At 37.4% G+C, this 18,302-nt stretch overlaps 1 protein-coding gene, 1 long non-coding RNA gene and 2 other non-coding genes across 4 annotated transcripts in view; 1 reads left to right on the forward strand and 3 right to left on the reverse strand.

Moving 5' to 3' along the window:
* Window positions 1-9,167, forward strand: part of LOC148739680 (uncharacterized) — a 10,865-nt gene extending 1,698 nt beyond the window's left edge. The window contains exon 2 of the long non-coding RNA XR_015996976.1: window positions 8,962-9,167. This is a non-coding gene — a long non-coding RNA (uncharacterized LOC148739680). The remainder of the gene's footprint in view (window positions 1-8,961) is intronic.
* Trnas-acu (transfer RNA serine (anticodon ACU)) lies at window positions 4,492-4,564 on the reverse strand. The gene has a single exon. It is a non-coding gene; the product is annotated as a tRNA-Ser (tRNA).
* Window positions 7,412-7,484, reverse strand: Trnas-acu (transfer RNA serine (anticodon ACU)). Its single transcript has one exon. It is a non-coding gene; the product is annotated as a tRNA-Ser (tRNA).
* Window positions 9,168-14,698: 5,531 nt separating the features above from the next.
* On the reverse strand, window positions 14,699-18,302 carry LOC148739683 (uncharacterized). The gene is made up of 9 exons (XM_088750072.1): window positions 18,150-18,302; window positions 17,797-17,916; window positions 17,543-17,656; window positions 17,324-17,459; window positions 16,882-16,934; window positions 16,385-16,435; window positions 15,969-16,055; window positions 15,423-15,510; window positions 14,699-15,199 (listed from the first exon to the last, which is right to left on the reverse strand). Exons 3-9 carry the CDS (start codon window positions 17,633-17,635, stop codon window positions 15,132-15,134), a joined length of 576 nt encoding a protein of 191 aa, XP_088606198.1. The 5' UTR covers window positions 17,636-17,656; window positions 17,797-17,916; window positions 18,150-18,302; the 3' UTR covers window positions 14,699-15,131.

An 18,302-nucleotide genomic window follows, 5' to 3' on the forward strand; every position in this document is an offset into this window, starting at 1 on the left:
GGTTATGAAACGTATATATGCACGATCCTTCGCAGTAAAGCACTATTTGAGCAATAGTGAAAATCAGACCTGAAAAAATTTCAGGCCTGTACTGGATTCGAACCACTGACCTCTGCGATACTAGTGCAGCGCTCTACCAATTGAGCTAACGAGCCAACTGGGAGCAGGCCATCAAATTAATTCGACATAAACCCAGTGTAACTCATGCAATGTAATGATGGAACATATTTCTACATGTACCAATAAAATAGCGCAAAATTTTAATTTTGATATCTAGCAAGAACAAATATGATTTGTGCCTAATAGAAAAGCAGTTCAATCACCCAACAGTGTTTATATTGTTGAATTGAGATCTATAATAACACCAAAGTGGAACAAAGGGGGAAGCCTTACAGTGTCATTCCAAAGTCTCATTCAGAGTTTTCATTGGAAATATAATAACGGTGATAGAAGTCAGTAGACTAAATTTATTCTCAAAATTTAAAAAAAAAAGTAGTACACTCAGGTCACCAAAATTTTAGCAATTAAGAAAATATGTACACTATACGTATGCATTGTAACCTGAATTTTCTCTGATCTGTGATGGCTTTCAATGCACTATTTTATTACCAAATTTGGAAACTGATGGTTAAGGGATATTATTTAGCCATATTAGTCAGAAAAATTCCGTTTTGTTGTTGTAAAATTGTAAACCAAAGTTATCACTCAGCTGCCAACCAGAGCTGAACAAAAATCTTGAAGGAGCTAATGAGAACTCAATGTAACAACAAACAAATTGCGTAAAGCATGAGAAGCACTTATGTGAGCGTTGGTGGCAAATGGTTTTTTTCTTAATCAGATTGGTTGACTCAGAAGAGAGAGCTAGTTTTCTTGACTAGCATTTAGTGAAAGAAGAGTTCTGTAACCTTGGTTACTGTCAGTACTTACATATAGTCTAATGAAAATTACTCTAATTTAAGTATTCCTTTGACTTCTAATATGTGAATTTTTTAGCTACTAAAGATGGATGATGTACATCCATGGGATATAGTTTATCTGGGATGACTGTGAAGATGCCAATTTTAGCAACATATAAATACTATTAAATAACTGTGCTGGTGCCAAAGGATTGCAGACAATGATAAGTAGGTACCCCATTCTAGATACCCTGGGTACAAATAAAGTCTTTATTCTCTGTCCCCCTCAATGGATCCCCTAATGTACAGGGTGAAGTTAGATATATGTTACTCTGCAGGTTACTTTGGACATTTTAGAAGAAACACTTGTACTGTAAATATGCAAAATGTATCTTAGAGGTATATTTCCTTTTTAGTATCCATGTTGTTAACAACGCACCAGCAAATATTCAAAGACGTAGAAAAATTTGATATTCTTAAACTCTCAATAAACATGTATTTGCCAGTGGTTTCTAGAACGAAGGTTACAGACATAATACATTAAGAGCGGAACAGCTAATTACAACGATGAAATAACATAGGAAACACAGATAATACAGGATGAAATATGAAACAAGCGAAGATAGGAGACATTAACTGACAATTTGGGAATACTGCGTTAAGAGAACTAACGTTGCTTGACTTTTAACTAACAAAGTCCTTGCAAATTTTATAACCCGTGCGAATGTGGACGTATTTATACTATTATGCACTGGGACTGGGGCGAGACGGGGGGATTGGTTTCTACACATGTTTTTTTTCTTATTTTGACATTGTTATGTAGTGGGCTGCTCTGCATGTTTCATGCTTGCAAGATGTCTATTTTCCAATTGAAGATTCCAGTCTAGTAAGCCAATAGGCCAAATATACTGGGACTAACTCAAAGTAACTTTGATTACATTTGTTTGACCCTTGAATTGTTAGTTTTGTTAACAAATGAATGTAATTTATTCTGCACTGTTGAAATTACTTGAATGCTGTTGTAGCAGTTAAATATTAAATGATATTGATTAAGGTTAGTCTACCAGTCATTTGCCTCTCAAGCTTATCCATTTTTGGTGCCCTGGTTTAAATTTAAAACCACCTCAATCTACCAATCTTGTGCAGTTGTTGCATATTCAACCATTTACGCATTGGATACCTATTTTCCAATAAGGTTTCAGTGTATCCTTATTCAAGCGTGCTAGTTAATTTGATTACATTAGGACCCTTTGTGATATCTAACCTGGTGAGCATTAGATACAATGAAATATATGAAGTTCATATATTTTGAACTGCGGTGTTAGATACGTATAATGCACGATCCTCACAGTAGATAGCGCTATTTTAAGCAATAGCGAAAATCAGACCTGAAAAAAAAAAATCAGGCCTGTATGGGATTCGAACCACTGACCTCTGCGATACTAGTGCAGCGCTCTACCAATTGAGCTAACAAGCCAACTGGGAGCAGGCTGTAAAGTTGATTTGTAATAAACACGTGAAAGTGATAAATCAGATACAATGAAATATATGAAGTTCATATATTTTGAACTGCGGGGTTAGATACGTATAATGCATGATCCTCGCAGTAGATAGCGCTATTTTAAGCAATAGCGAAAATCAGACCTGAAAAAAAAAAAAAAAAAAGAAATCAGGCCTGTACGGGATTCGAACCACTGACCTCTGCGATACTAGTGCAGCGCTCTAATTGGTAGAGCGCTGCACTCAGCACTAGTATCGCAGAGGTCAGTGGTTCGAATCCCGTACTTGGTAGAGCGCTGCACTAGTATCGCAGAGGTCAGTGGTTCGAATCCCGTACAGGCCTGATTTTTTTTTTTTCAGGTCTGATTTTCGCTATTGCTCAAAATAGCGCTGTCTACTGCGAGGATCGTGCATTATACGTACCTGGTGAGCATTATTTAAAATAAAAAGTTATTGTATTTACTGTGTTAAAACTGCAGGAAGAGATAACTTCCAATATTTTGACCTCATCGACTGTCTGGTAAAAATCCACTAGATAAAGCTCTTTTAAGACTTCCCCATTCTTGATCTTTGGTACTACATTACTTAGAAAAACTTTTCATGGGTTGGAGAATGCATGTGATTTCTTTTATTTGGTTGTTTCATGAAACAATTGTAAAATATCAACCAAGTTAATGTTTTTCGGAATAATGTATAACTTAGCATTGTTTAAACAACAACAAACATATGAAACATATGTGTGAACTGCGGTTATGAGACGTATATGAGAACGATCCTTCGCAGTAAAGCACTATTTGAGCAATAGTGAAAATCAGACCTGAAAAAAAAAAATTTCAGGCCTGTACGGGATTCGAACCACTGACCTCTGCGATACTAGTGCAGCGCTCTACCAATTGAGCTAACAAGCCAACTGGGAGCAGGCCATCAAATTAATTCGATATAAACCCGTGGATGATAAATCAAACAACAACAAACATATGAAACATATGTGTGAACTGCGGTTATGAGACGTATATGAGAACGATCCTTCGCAGTAAAGCACTATTTGAGCAATAGTGAAAATCAGACCTGAAAAAAAAAAAAAAAAAAATTCAGGCCTGTACGGGATTCGAACCACTGACCTCTGCGATACTAGTGCAGCGCTCTACCAATTGAGCTAACAAGCCAACTGGGAGCAAGCCATCAAATTAATTCGATATAAACCCGTGGATGATAAATCAAACAACAACAAACATATGAAACATATGTGTGAACTGCGGTTATGAGACGTATATGAGAACGATCCTTCGCAGTAAAGCACTATTTGAGCAATAGTGAAAATCAGACCTGAAAAAAATTTCAGGCCTGTACGGGATTCGAACCACTGACCTCTGCGATACTAGTGCAGCGCTCTACCAATTGAGCTAACAAGCCAACTGGGAGCAAGCCATCAAATTAATTCGATATAAACCCGTGGATGATAAATCAAACAACAACAAACATATGAAACATATGTGTGAACTGCGGTTATGAGACGTATATGAGAACGATCCTTCGCAGTAAAGCACTATTTGAGCAATAGTGAAAATCAGACCTGAAAAAAAAAAAAAAAAAAAATTCAGGCCTGTACGGGATTCGAACCACTGACCTCTGCGATACTAGTGCAGCGCTCTACCAATTGAGCTAACAAGCCAACTGGGAGCAAGCCATAAAATTAATTCGATATAAACCCGTGGATGATAAATGAAACAACAACAAACATATGAAACATATGTGTGAACTGCGGTTATGAGACGTATATGAGAACGATCCTTCGCAGTAAAGCACTATTTGAGCAATAGTGAAAATCAGACCTGAAAAAAATTTCAGGCCTGTACGGGATTCGAACCACTGACCTCTGCGATACTAGTGCAGCGCTCTACCAATTGAGCTAACAAGCCAACTGGGAGCAAGCCATCAAATTAATTCGATATAAACCCGTGGATGATAAATCAAACAACAACAAACATATGAAACATATGTGTGAACTGCGGTTATGAGACGTATATGAGAACGATCCTTCGCAGTAAAGCACTATTTGAGCAATAGTGAAAATCAGACCTGAAAAAAAAATTTCAGGCCTGTACGGGATTCGAACCACTGACCTCTGCGATAGTAGTGCAGCGCTCTACCAATTGAGCTAACAAGCCAACTGGGAGCAAGCCATCAAATTAATTCGATATAAACCCCTGGATGATAAATCAAACAACAACAAACATATGAAACATATGTGTGAACTGCGGTTATGAGACGTATATGAGAACGATCCTTCGCAGTAAAGCACTATTTGAGCAATAGTGAAAATCAGACCTGAAAAAAACTCAAAGTAACTTTGATTACATTTGTTTGACCCTTGAATTGTTAGTTTTGTTAACAAATGAATGTAATTTATTCTGCACTGTTGAAATTACTTGAATGCTGTTGTAGCAGTTAAATATTAAATGATATTGATTAAGGTTAGTCTACCAGTCATTTGCCTCTCAAGCTTATCCATTTTTGGTGCCCTGGTTTAAATTTAAAACCACCTCAATCTACCAATCTTGTGCAGTTGTTGCATATTCAACCATTTACGCATTGGATACCTATTTTCCAATAAGGTTTCAGTGTATCCTTATTCAAGCGTGCTAGTTAATTTGATTACATTAGGACCCTTTGTGATATCTAACCTGGTGAGCATTAGATACAATGAAATATATGAAGTTCATATATTTTGAACTGCGGTGTTAGATACGTATAATGCACGATCCTCACAGTAGATAGCGCTATTTTAAGCAATAGCGAAAATCAGACCTGAAAAAAAAAAATCAGGCCTGTATGGGATTCGAACCACTGACCTCTGCGATACTAGTGCAGCGCTCTACCAATTGAGCTAACAAGCCAACTGGGAGCAGGCTGTAAAGTTGATTTGTAATAAACACGTGAAAGTGATAAATCAGATACAATGAAATATATGAAGTTCATATATTTTGAACTGCGGGGTTAGATACGTATAATGCATGATCCTCGCAGTAGATAGCGCTATTTTAAGCAATAGCGAAAATCAGACCTGAAAAAAAAAAAAAAAAAAGAAATCAGGCCTGTACGGGATTCGAACCACTGACCTCTGCGATACTAGTGCAGCGCTCTAATTGGTAGAGCGCTGCACTCAGCACTAGTATCGCAGAGGTCAGTGGTTCGAATCCCGTACTTGGTAGAGCGCTGCACTAGTATCGCAGAGGTCAGTGGTTCGAATCCCGTACAGGCCTGATTTTTTTTTTTTCAGGTCTGATTTTCGCTATTGCTCAAAATAGCGCTGTCTACTGCGAGGATCGTGCATTATACGTACCTGGTGAGCATTATTTAAAATAAAAAGTTATTGTATTTACTGTGTTAAAACTGCAGGAAGAGATAACTTCCAATATTTTGACCTCATCGACTGTCTGGTAAAAATCCACTAGATAAAGCTCTTTTAAGACTTCCCCATTCTTGATCTTTGGTACTACATTACTTAGAAAAACTTTTCATGGGTTGGAGAATGCATGTGATTTCTTTTATTTGGTTGTTTCATGAAACAATTGTAAAATATCAACCAAGTTAATGTTTTTCGGAATAATGTATAACTTAGCATTGTTTAAACAACAACAAACATATGAAACATATGTGTGAACTGCGGTTATGAGACGTATATGAGAACGATCCTTCGCAGTAAAGCACTATTTGAGCAATAGTGAAAATCAGACCTGAAAAAAAAAAATTTCAGGCCTGTACGGGATTCGAACCACTGACCTCTGCGATACTAGTGCAGCGCTCTACCAATTGAGCTAACAAGCCAACTGGGAGCAGGCCATCAAATTAATTCGATATAAACCCGTGGATGATAAATCAAACAACAACAAACATATGAAACATATGTGTGAACTGCGGTTATGAGACGTATATGAGAACGATCCTTCGCAGTAAAGCACTATTTGAGCAATAGTGAAAATCAGACCTGAAAAAAAAAAAAAAAAAAATTCAGGCCTGTACGGGATTCGAACCACTGACCTCTGCGATACTAGTGCAGCGCTCTACCAATTGAGCTAACAAGCCAACTGGGAGCAAGCCATCAAATTAATTCGATATAAACCCGTGGATGATAAATCAAACAACAACAAACATATGAAACATATGTGTGAACTGCGGTTATGAGACGTATATGAGAACGATCCTTCGCAGTAAAGCACTATTTGAGCAATAGTGAAAATCAGACCTGAAAAAAATTTCAGGCCTGTACGGGATTCGAACCACTGACCTCTGCGATACTAGTGCAGCGCTCTACCAATTGAGCTAACAAGCCAACTGGGAGCAAGCCATCAAATTAATTCGATATAAACCCGTGGATGATAAATCAAACAACAACAAACATATGAAACATATGTGTGAACTGCGGTTATGAGACGTATATGAGAACGATCCTTCGCAGTAAAGCACTATTTGAGCAATAGTGAAAATCAGACCTGAAAAAAAAAAAAAAAAAAAATTCAGGCCTGTACGGGATTCGAACCACTGACCTCTGCGATACTAGTGCAGCGCTCTACCAATTGAGCTAACAAGCCAACTGGGAGCAAGCCATAAAATTAATTCGATATAAACCCGTGGATGATAAATGAAACAACAACAAACATATGAAACATATGTGTGAACTGCGGTTATGAGACGTATATGAGAACGATCCTTCGCAGTAAAGCACTATTTGAGCAATAGTGAAAATCAGACCTGAAAAAAATTTCAGGCCTGTACGGGATTCGAACCACTGACCTCTGCGATACTAGTGCAGCGCTCTACCAATTGAGCTAACAAGCCAACTGGGAGCAAGCCATCAAATTAATTCGATATAAACCCGTGGATGATAAATCAAACAACAACAAACATATGAAACATATGTGTGAACTGCGGTTATGAGACGTATATGAGAACGATCCTTCGCAGTAAAGCACTATTTGAGCAATAGTGAAAATCAGACCTGAAAAAAAAATTTCAGGCCTGTACGGGATTCGAACCACTGACCTCTGCGATAGTAGTGCAGCGCTCTACCAATTGAGCTAACAAGCCAACTGGGAGCAAGCCATCAAATTAATTCGATATAAACCCCTGGATGATAAATCAAACAACAACAAACATATGAAACATATGTGTGAACTGCGGTTATGAGACGTATATGAGAACGATCCTTCGCAGTAAAGCACTATTTGAGCAATAGTGAAAATCAGACCTGAAAAAAATTTCAGGCAGGTACGGGATTCGAACCACTGACCTCTGCGATACTAGTGCAGCGCTCTACCAATTGAGCTAACAAGCCAACTGGGAGCAGGCCATCAAATTAATTCGATATAAACCCCTGGATGATAAATCAAACAACAAAAAACATATGGAACATATGCGTGAACTGCGGTTATGAGACGTATATGAGAACGATCCTTCGCAGTAAAGCACTATTTGAGCAATAGTGAAAATCAGACCTGAAAAAAAGAAAAAAAAAAAATTTCAGGCCTGTACGGGATTCGAACCACTGACCTCTGCGATACTAGTGCAGCGCTCTACCAATTGAGTTAACAAGCCAACTGGGAGCAGGCCATCAAATTAATTCGATATAAACCCCTGGATGATAAATGAAACAACAACAAACATATGAAACATATGTGTGAACTGCGGTTATGAGACGTATATGAGAACGATCCTTCGCAGTAAAGCACTATTTGAGCAATAGTGAAAATCAGACCTGAAAAAAATTTCAGGCCTGAAATTGTTAGCTCAATTGGTACAGCGCTGCACTAGTATCGCAGAGGTCAGTGGTTCGAATCCCGTACAGGCCTGAATTTTTTTCAGGTCTGATTTTCACTATTGCTCAAATAGTGCTTTACTGCGAAGGATCGTTCTCATATACGTCTCATAACCGCAGTTCACACATATGTTTCATATGTTTGTTGTTGTTTGATTTATCATCCAGGGGTTTATATCGAATTAATTTGATGGCCTGCTCCCAGTTGGCTTGTTAGCTCAATTGGTAGAGCGCTGCACTAGTATCGCAGAGGTCAGTGGTTCGAATCCCGTACAGGCCTGAAATTTTTTTCAGGTCTGATTTTCACTTTAGCATTGTTTGTTTACCTGACTCTGAGCGAGTGCAATACGGAAATTTCATATTGTAATCTATTACTTATTTTAGTTTGTCACTGACCAACCACGAACGAGATATGTGTTGAGTATGTGCAAAAGGCCAAAAAGGGAAAAAAATTCCTATCTTCTCGTTCTAACATAGACAGAGAGTAGTAAAAAAGCCTTATATTTTTGCTCTCTCGGCAAGATTTCCGCACAGCCCTATTTTTCACTACGCGTGCAGTTCGTGGATATAAAGAAAGCAATGGCGGAAGCAATTGATCGCGTTTGAGACATAGGCCTTGTTTTAGAATAGTATGGGTTAAATTATACCGAAATCTGCCCGCTAATCGTGATACTATTATCATATTACAGTACGTTATTGAATTAACAGCAAATCCTAACATTTTCCTATTTTTCTTTTATTCACACATAGCCCACTCTGTACTGATTTTTACAACCGAGCACATGTCTATTAAGAGGAAGTCGCTGTTCGATCCAAAGTTACTTCTGCAAATAGGATTTTGGCCGGTCCTGGCTGGAACGATTTTGTACTATCTGTATAGAAAGGCATCTAAGGAATCTGACAAGCCTGAAACAAAGTCGAGCAAGAAAAATAAAAATAAACGATAAAACTGTAAACAGTTCAATAGTATATGGTGTTACAGTGAAGCCCCTTATTCAGCTGCAGATGGCTATAGCACGGTTCTACATCCCCCCCTTTTCGTAACTTTTTACTCCTGGAGTAATCGGCGCGGACACTAGAACGTAACTCGATTAACTCGATTGGTGATTGAAAAGAGAAAAGGTGACAAGGAATCCCAGAAGTTAGGGCTGTAATTAAGGCCAGATCCTCCATAAACTGAGCAATTTTTTAGTGAGTAGATATGGGTTTATATTAAAATTCGGATATAACACGCGTTGTCATTGGTTGGAAAGGCGTGCCCTATTAGAGTTTATAGTTCTGCATCCTTGACCTACATCATAAATAGATACTTAACTACCGGTATTTTCCCTGATGATTGGAAGGTAACCAGAGTCACTCCTATCAAAACTAATCCAAATAATTATAGACCTATATCTGTCTTGACGATTGTCAGTAAACTTATTGAGAGAGTAGTCTTCACCCAGTCAGTAGATGACTTTTTATTGAGGCATGCTCAGTCGGGATTTCGACCTTGTCATACCACTTTGACTGCCTTTATAGATATAACCAGTTATTGTTTTTCTAGTACGGACAATGGCTTACTAAATGGAGTTCTTTTTCTCGATCTCAAAAAAAATTTCGCTACTATTGATCATGAAATACTACTTAAAAAGCTCAATTTCTATGGGGTTCACTGCATAAGCTTAAAATGGTTTCAATCATATCTGACTGATCGCAAGCAAAGAACTTATGTTAATGGTTCTCTTTCTGATTATGGCTCCACTGTGTGTAGTGTCCCTCAACGTTCCATCCTGGGACCTATATTATTCTTGATTTATACAAATGATGTTCTCGCGAGTAGTCTATCCTCAACAACAAGACTGTATGCTGATGTTACTTGTCTTACCCTTACTGCTCATGATCCTACTGATCTACAAATAAAGCTGAACAGTGATCTAAACAAACATCCAGTCTTGGCTCCAAACTATGGAAGCCGAAAAGGGACAATCCAAAAATATTTTTCAAATCGAAATATTTATTTTAAACTCACTGTTGAAAAATTTGACAAATCCAAAGATATTTTGCAAATCCAAAAAAATATTTAGAAATCCAAAAAAATTTTTTTAAAATCCGAAAGTATTTTGCGAATCCAAAAAAATATTTTGAAATCCAAAACAATTTTTTCAAAATCAGAAAATATTTTGCAAATCCAAAAAAATATTTTGTCAAGTGCTATTTGCGCCAGCAGTCACCCAGCGTTAAACCGGCGTTTTCTTGCCATATCCCTCATCCCGCATACAAAATGGCAAAGAAACAAGGATAGAACATGTTCTGTCATAAATGTGGAAGAGAATGTGGGAACAATGAAACATTCTGCCGTTGTTGTGGAACACTAAAATGGCGTGAAGAGGAAAGTGTGTTGTCCAGCTCGGGAGACGAGAGATTGGCTATAGAACATTACTTTAATAAGGGATTTCGGTACGAAACCATTGTTCACTTTCTGGCAGAATACCATGGGATTTCAATGAACGTGAGGACTTTGAAGAGAAGGCTACGTCACTATGGGTTACAAAGAAGAAACCACCTTCATTCAGACCACACTGTTCGGGAAATAGTTAGACGAGAAATTGTTGTAAAATGGGGTTCACAGGCCTACACGACTCCCCAGTGCGTGTTTAGAGTAGCCTATTCAAAGTTTGGCCCCACTGAGTATGTCTTTGGGGGGCCGTCCTCTTTTGTAAGATACGAGAAACGGATTTTTGTATATTTCGTTACGTAGTGGTTGTGTTTCTATTAAATGCTAGTGTCTCATGAGAATTTGCTTTAGGTTTGGCACTGATGGTTGGTATCGTGTAACACAAAAGGCAAGATTCGTTGGTTCGTCTTTTGTTTTTGTTGAAGAGCTAATTTCCTGTTTTTTAATTCACTTCTGAGAGGGTTGTGCTAATGAGGTCCTCTCGGTAGCCTCTCTTTAGCAAATGCGCTTCATTGGTAATTTTCTCCTCAAATATTGTTTGAGAGGAGTTTGTTCTTAGAAGTCTAAGGGTCTCCCCTTTTATGAAGTCTCTTTTAATTCCTTGTGGGTGACAGGAACTATAGTGTGTATACTGAAATGTCTCAGTTTGTTTAAAATAAGTACGCACATCAGGAATTGCGTCTTTTTTGAATAGTTCGCCTTTGTAGATGTACGGCTATATTTTTCACTGTCTTGATTGTTAAGTTGTCTTGATTGCTTTCAGCTTGCGCCACGCGCGCTGATTCAATCGTACTACAGTTCTTAGTGTTCCCATTTAACACGCATTTTTTTGGATTTCAAAATATTTTTTTGGACTTGCAAAATATTTTCGGATTTTGAAAAAATTTTTTTGGATTTCAAAATATTTTTTTGGATTCGCAAAATATTTTCGGATTTTTAAAAAATTTTTTTGGATTTCCAAATATTTTTTTGGATTCGCAAAATATTTTCGGATTTCTAAATATTTTTTTTTTGATTTGCAAAATATCTTTGGATCTGTCAAACTTTTCGACGGTAAGTTTAAAATAAATATTGCGATTTGAAATATTTTTCGGGATTTGAAAAATATTGTTTGGATTGTCCCTTTTCAGCTTCCGTACCAAACATATAAACTTAGTCTTAATGTGAAGAAAACTAAATATTCCATTATTGCTACTCAATACAATATCACGCATCTAGATCATCAACCTGATGTAAGATGTGGATAGAGTCAGAACCTGCAGATACCTAGGGGTCGAAATTGATGATACTTTAAGGTGGCACTCTCAAATTGATCAGATTGTTTAAAAAGTATCAGCTCGCCTGGTAATTCTAAAGCGGGCCAGCTAGGGCCCGTTTCTCGAAAGTTCCGGTAAATTATCGGGCCCTGCAAGTCATCCGGTAAGTCCCCGTAGAGTTTTCGGGTGTTTCTCGAAACTCCCGTTAGTTTCGATCCCGTTAATTTTACCGATATCTTGCCCGGTAATTTACGGGAGGTCGTAACCTCCCGTAAAGTTATCGGAGAGTCGCAAATGTTGAAAAACCCAACAAAATGGCGGCTGGGGGCGGACTTTTCTGTTTAGCGCGAAGACCAAGATTATATCAAAGACGCCCCTTTCTACCCGATATGGCTGACTGTGAAGTCATTGAACGTTTTCGGCTCTCGTGAGGAAGGATAGAGTGGCTCGTTGAGGAGCTTAAGGAGGAACTACAGAGAAACACGAGAAGAAGCTGCCCACTGTCTCCGGAAACCCAGGTAAATATCATTAGTAGTTGTTGTTGTTTTATTGTATACTGTTTGAAGGCGTTTGCATGGAAACACCATATATATATAACTGTGAAGTTCTATTTAATTGTTTTTTTTTTAACTAACAAACAGCAGTGGAGAAAATTATTGAGTAGATAAACACTTTGTCATGTTAACGCTAATTACTCGCTGCGAGTAATGACTTTAAAATGGCTTCCTTGTATGAACGTTCAAATGGGTTCCTGTCACGCAAACCTGATCTTACTGCAAGGCAAACCTGTTTCCCGTGTTTTAATTGCAGATGTTTTTTTTGTTTTTGTTTTTTTTTTTGGAGGAAATTAGTTTACTGACATTATACAGATAGAAATAAACATAATACAGTACAGCGATCGCGGAGACTTGCATTAAACGCGGCCGGGTTGCACAAATGCTGACAATTGTTGCTTATAGCATTAGCTGAGTGATACACGAACAAGTGTACTGTACTTATGATGGATAAACGAAAAGAATAAACTTTAAAATTCTTCTCCCCAATCACATAATTGTTTTGGTCATATTGTTAATGATATTAGCTTGCTTTATGCTAGATAACTCGATTGGAGATCGGCGAAAATTACGCATGACATTCGCTGAAGAAAACCATTAAATCACTCTAAAAAAAAAGACTTTTGAATTCCTTTCTTTTTCACAATATTCTATACATTTACTTAAGAGAAATTCCCGTCAGTATAAACTGCTGAAATTAAGTGTGTGGCTAAATTTAAAGATTTCAGGTTTACATTGTTTCCTCGGTGGTCCGTATGTGTTGTTTGCTTGCTCTCTGAATATTCTGATTAGGGATCCTGTTTGATTCCCACCACAAATATTTTGTTAGCGAAATTTATCTACAATGCCTTTCAGGTTCTCATATCACTCCGTTACCATGCCTTAGGGAGTTTTCTCAAAGTCATAGCTGATACCGTGGGAGTATCAAAGGCAAGTGTAAGCAGATCATTGCTTGTCGTCTCCAGGTACCTGGAGAGAATGTCTCAAGACTAGATAGTGCTTCCCACACGAAATACTGATTTGAATGTAAGTAATGCTTGAAGCTTAACTGTAAATTACAGAATAGCCAACATGTGGAAAGGTTGAAAAATGTTGGCTTAAATATGTGGGCAAATTTCGATTCTCAATTGTTTCTCAATCTAAAGCAAAGCAGGCGCTCTTACTGGTTGATTTATTGTCTACTATTTGCCCATGGGTGTACACTTATGACATTTGTGGTTCTGTGATGTAGCTCAATAAAGGACTTCTTTAATGCTCCAATGTATCAATGAATATGTTATAAAACAAGTGGTAAATGCCACAGCTGTACACTTTTGAGTTATGGATGTACTTAGGAGGTTTGCTAGGCACTCAAGCCTTCAGTTGCCTTGGGTGACTCTCATGCTTCTTTTGGGCTCAGCAACCTCCTGCTTGCATCTATAACTCTGTAATGTAGGCTATGGCATTTACCATTTGTTAATTTGGTTTAGGAATTTAACGGGTGAATCCAAGAACAAAAACAGTTACATAAAGGTTTACTTTCTGGACTTTCTTTTCGAAGGTGAAGGGAATGGGAGACATTGAACCTTTGAAGTCTAAAGAAATTAGATGAGTATGATGCCTGAAATTCATAGAAATTGAATACTTTGCTCTTGTCCTCCAAATAGTCAGGAACATTTGTATGTGTGCTATAAGGGCTTTCATGCTATAAACACCATGGCATTGTGCAAGGCACAACTGTTGTTCACCAACTTTGTGTGTAGATGGCATGGCAGTGTCCATGACTCAGCCATTTTTTCTGCCAACATGCTGCACATACACCTAGAAGGCGGTGGCGGAAGAAATGGTTGGCTACTGGGCGATCGTGGATATGGCATCCAGCCATATTTGCTGACCCCTTTCAGGCCCGATAGTGTGTCCACACAACCCCAAAGGAAGTACCAGAAGGCTCACACTAAAACACGGAACACGTACCATTGAGAGGGCCTTTGGCCTATGGAAGGCTAGGTTTCGTTGCCTTGACATTTCTGGTGGGGCACTACAATTCGAACCAAGTCGTTGTTGCACTATCATTACTGCAACTGCTGTGCTTCCCAACATGTGTATTTTGGACAACACACCACTCCCCATTTATGATGAGCAACCACAACAGGAACCAGACTTGGTAAATGAGGTGCCAGCTCACCTTCAAAGCAATGCTGGGGTATTGGCGAGAGATCACCTCATAAATAATGTATTCAATTAAGTTGAATAAACATCCATTGAAGGAACATCCAAGTTACTTTAATTATGCACCCACAAGCACCCTGAGCTCCCAATAACAGAAGTTAATTTTTTCTTGTTTTTACTTTTACTTGCTCTCTTTTTGTCTTTTTTAAGCAACATGTTGAATGAAATGCAACAGGCATATGTACAACATTACATATCAACTGGTTACTGAAAATGCAAATTATTACTCTAACCTTGCAGCATATGGTGGCATTGTTCAAATATTTAAAGCAAAGTATGAGAAAAAATAGAATCAAAGTAACAGTAGGATTTTGCATAAAAGGTTGTAGCTTTTCATCGTGGAAAATAACAATGATGACATTTATTTAAAAAAACAAAAGCCGTGGAGACTCCTTATATGCATGGGATAGAATAATAATTATGCCTGCCATTTATGAATGATATCTATGACAAAAAGAAAAAGATCTAAAAAAAGTCTGAAGGCATGTTTTGCTGTAAATAATATTCCTCACTGTCAGCAACTGTTGTTTTTACTGCAATAACAATGGTATTAGAAAAATACAAGGTGTCAGTAAAACAAATGAGTTCTATGTGAGTTGATAGTGTCAGTGTTTGCACTCTTTTGATCTCAGACTTCCAATATAGACCTAGAAGTTTGATCAGTGTTTAAAGCTAGAATAATATTGGTCATTAAATGTCTGCCTCAGAAATCGGTGTTTTAATTAAATTGAATTTCAGTTCAGAGGATAGCCATACCTACTCTTTCCTCTTCTTTCAGGAGGTCAATCTCCATTGCAACCTTCTTCATCTTTAATTTGTAATAAGCAGTCACAGTTTCAAAGTACTAAAGGAAAAAAATAATTGAATGAATCATACTTGCTCATCTCCAATCCTTTAGCGCCCTCTGGGAGATGCTGGGGAGAGCCTACTTATGGTAAACTGCTAAGTAGACAACCAATGATAACAATGATGCGATTCTATCCAGTACATAAAAGAAGAAGTGGTATTGTAGAATGGGCTCTCAGACAAGATAGGGTTACTTAGTTCTGCCAGCCAACAATGTTGACTCATCAGTTCCAGGATTATAGAAAATACTGAAACACATGCAATGTCAAATTCTGGTACTGTAGTGTTATCCCCTACATGAAATAAACATGTAAGACATAATGTAGACAATATGGTAAGACTTGATTCTCGAACAGTCAAAATCAATATTTATAGCTGCAGTGTACATAATATTGAGAACTCACATGAATTAATCTGAGATTTGATAATTGGATTGTATTGTTAGAAGTATCTTACTTCCAACTGTGCCTGGGCAAGTGATTTTGGAGGAGGTCTTTTCCTTTGCCCGAGTTGAAAACTTGCCTGCCCACCACTTTTAGAATCCTAAAAGGCAGAATCATACTAACTCTTAGTAGCTGTTGTTGTTTTATACATTACTTTCAGTGATCATCATCACATGGAACAACTACCATCCAGCACTGTTGGTTGATCCTGGTAGAACAGTTATACTATAACACTGTAATAATTATTAGTTTACTCCCACTGCCATTGCCTTTACGTTAGCGTCCACCTTCCATGTCCCTTCCTCATACCATGTTTGGCTGCTTTTGGAATAATTTTGATGTTGGCACTAAAAATTTGCATGGTATTTTCAAACGAGTTACTTGAATAGCAAGTGTTATTCACTTTCAACAAGTATGTAAACATATTACCTTGATAAAAACTGAAGCAGTGTGGTTTGTTTCAGCTGTCAGACTGACTTCCTATGTATTAAGTTATAATAAAAATATTAACTGCATCAGAACAATTAGTGGAACATGATCACAATCAGCAAATTTATAAATCTATCATTTACATACTTAGGGTTGGCCTGTAGAAAGAAAAGTTTGTCATCTTACAGAGTGGTCAAACCCTAGGCAATAAATGAGTCAATTCTTTTTCTGGGATCCAAAACACAGCAATGTAGTGGTCAAAATAAACGTTCAAACTTTAATAGAGCTAACTAATGTTCAAGTATACAAATCTTGAGAGCCTTGACTCACAAGAATGTATTTTTTACTGGATTTCTAACAAGTACTGGATACACCTTACGAATTCTTTCTCTTTATCTTTCAAATGATAATATTGCAGTTGTAAACCAAACTCATGTTTAATATTTTAACAGTTGTACATTCTATAACAACTTCAAAAATATTAAAAATTATTATACCTCTAAGTCAACCTCCACATTTTCTTCAGAAATGTTTTCTTTGCTTGCCTGCCCTTAATTTACGAAAAATGAAAGGTAATGAGGTGAATAACAAGGGCCGTAAATGGTTTTTCAAAGGGTTATACAGCTACTTCCTCTTTGGTAAAACATCCCTACTTTCCTACCTTCCCCTTTTTGTAACATTAAACCCCACCTTACTCCCATTCATTTGGTAAATTTCAATGTAGCATTATACAAGTATTTTGTTAATAACACTTCATGATGTTCATGCTCTTGGGATTTGTAGTGACCTTTCACAGACAATATGGATATTTCATTCGTGTAACCACAAATTTTGTTGGACAAGATTAAGACACTAATGTAATGATAACAATAATAATAATAATTGATATTCAAACAGACTAACCTTGTTGGGGTAGATTAAGACAAAAGTAATTCTCACCAGCTGTCTCCATGGAATCATGTCCACCAGGAATCCCAGTGAAAGTCTGTGGCCCTAAAATGATGGCAATTTCCTTCTCAGAAGGAGTCAGGCTCTCTGTGCAAGGCTCAGAGAGTTTGGCTGCATTTTCATCGTCCTATAAAAAGCAATTTCATTCATAATTAAATTGCTTTACAACATGGGAGATAAGTGCACCACTCATTTCAAAGCTAGCCTAACCTCATCTTCTAAATGTCCATTTCCTGTCACCCTTAACCTTCTCAGTTCTTTATTTCTGGCCTCCCTCTCCTTCTTCTTCACATTCCCTGTCATGTCTTCCCATCTCTTTTTTATCTGACAATATTTGAAAGTTTAAAGTAACAATTTGGTGGACTTAAGAAATAAGTGATTCACTTTTATAAACAGAAACCTTTCTTTACTTACAAAACAATTTTGGGTTGCACAATCGTGATGATGTGTATACTATTTTCTACCTGTTCAACACTTTTTTTCTCCCCACTGTTAACTGCGTTAACAGTATCAGCAACGTAGCCCCAAGCCCCATTTTTCTATTCCAATGACACTGTCTCTGAGAATTTCGCCTGAAGGATAAACTAGGGGAAAACAAAATACGCATTTAAGGACTTTTCAATACATTCACTATCTATCAACAGAAAATCTCTGTTATTACTTATAACAGGATACTTAGTTTAACTGTTGCCCAGTTTTAAAATTGGTTTAACCATTTGATTTACTATGTGCTGCAACATGAATTTCATCAAAGACTACTTTCACATCATAACTATTTAATATAATTAATATAAATATAAAACGGAACTTAGCTTACTTGATATTTTCGGTAGGCCTGAACAAGTGCCTCACTCATAGCTGGAGTGAATCTTGCGCTTCTCGATTTTTTCTCCGAAGACATCTATATAATTAAAAAATTTAAATAACAATAATTGTCACCATTAAAGTCACCGTGTTATTTTAAGGAGGC

Source organism: Stylophora pistillata, chromosome 2 (genome assembly GCF_964205215.1).
Source record: "Stylophora pistillata chromosome 2, jaStyPist1.2, whole genome shotgun sequence".
NCBI classification, from domain to species: Eukaryota; Metazoa; Cnidaria; class Anthozoa; order Scleractinia; family Pocilloporidae; genus Stylophora; species Stylophora pistillata.

What these genes read in the sequence shown, in the direction of transcription:
- LOC148739683 (XM_088750072.1), bottom strand. Translation starts at nt 17,635, where the DNA reads ATGACAGGGAATGTGAAGAAGAAGGAGAGGGAGGCCAGAAATAAAGAA. An exon ending in ATGGACATTTAGAAGATGAG is followed by an intron (nt 17,460 to 17,542) that starts GTTAGGCTAGCT and finishes TGCTTTTTATAG; the next exon opens with GACGATGAAAATGCAGCCAA. An exon ending in TGATTCCATGGAGACAGCTG is followed by an intron (nt 16,935 to 17,323) that starts GTGAGAATTACT and finishes TCGTAAATTAAG; the next exon opens with GGCAGGCAAGCAAAGAAAAC.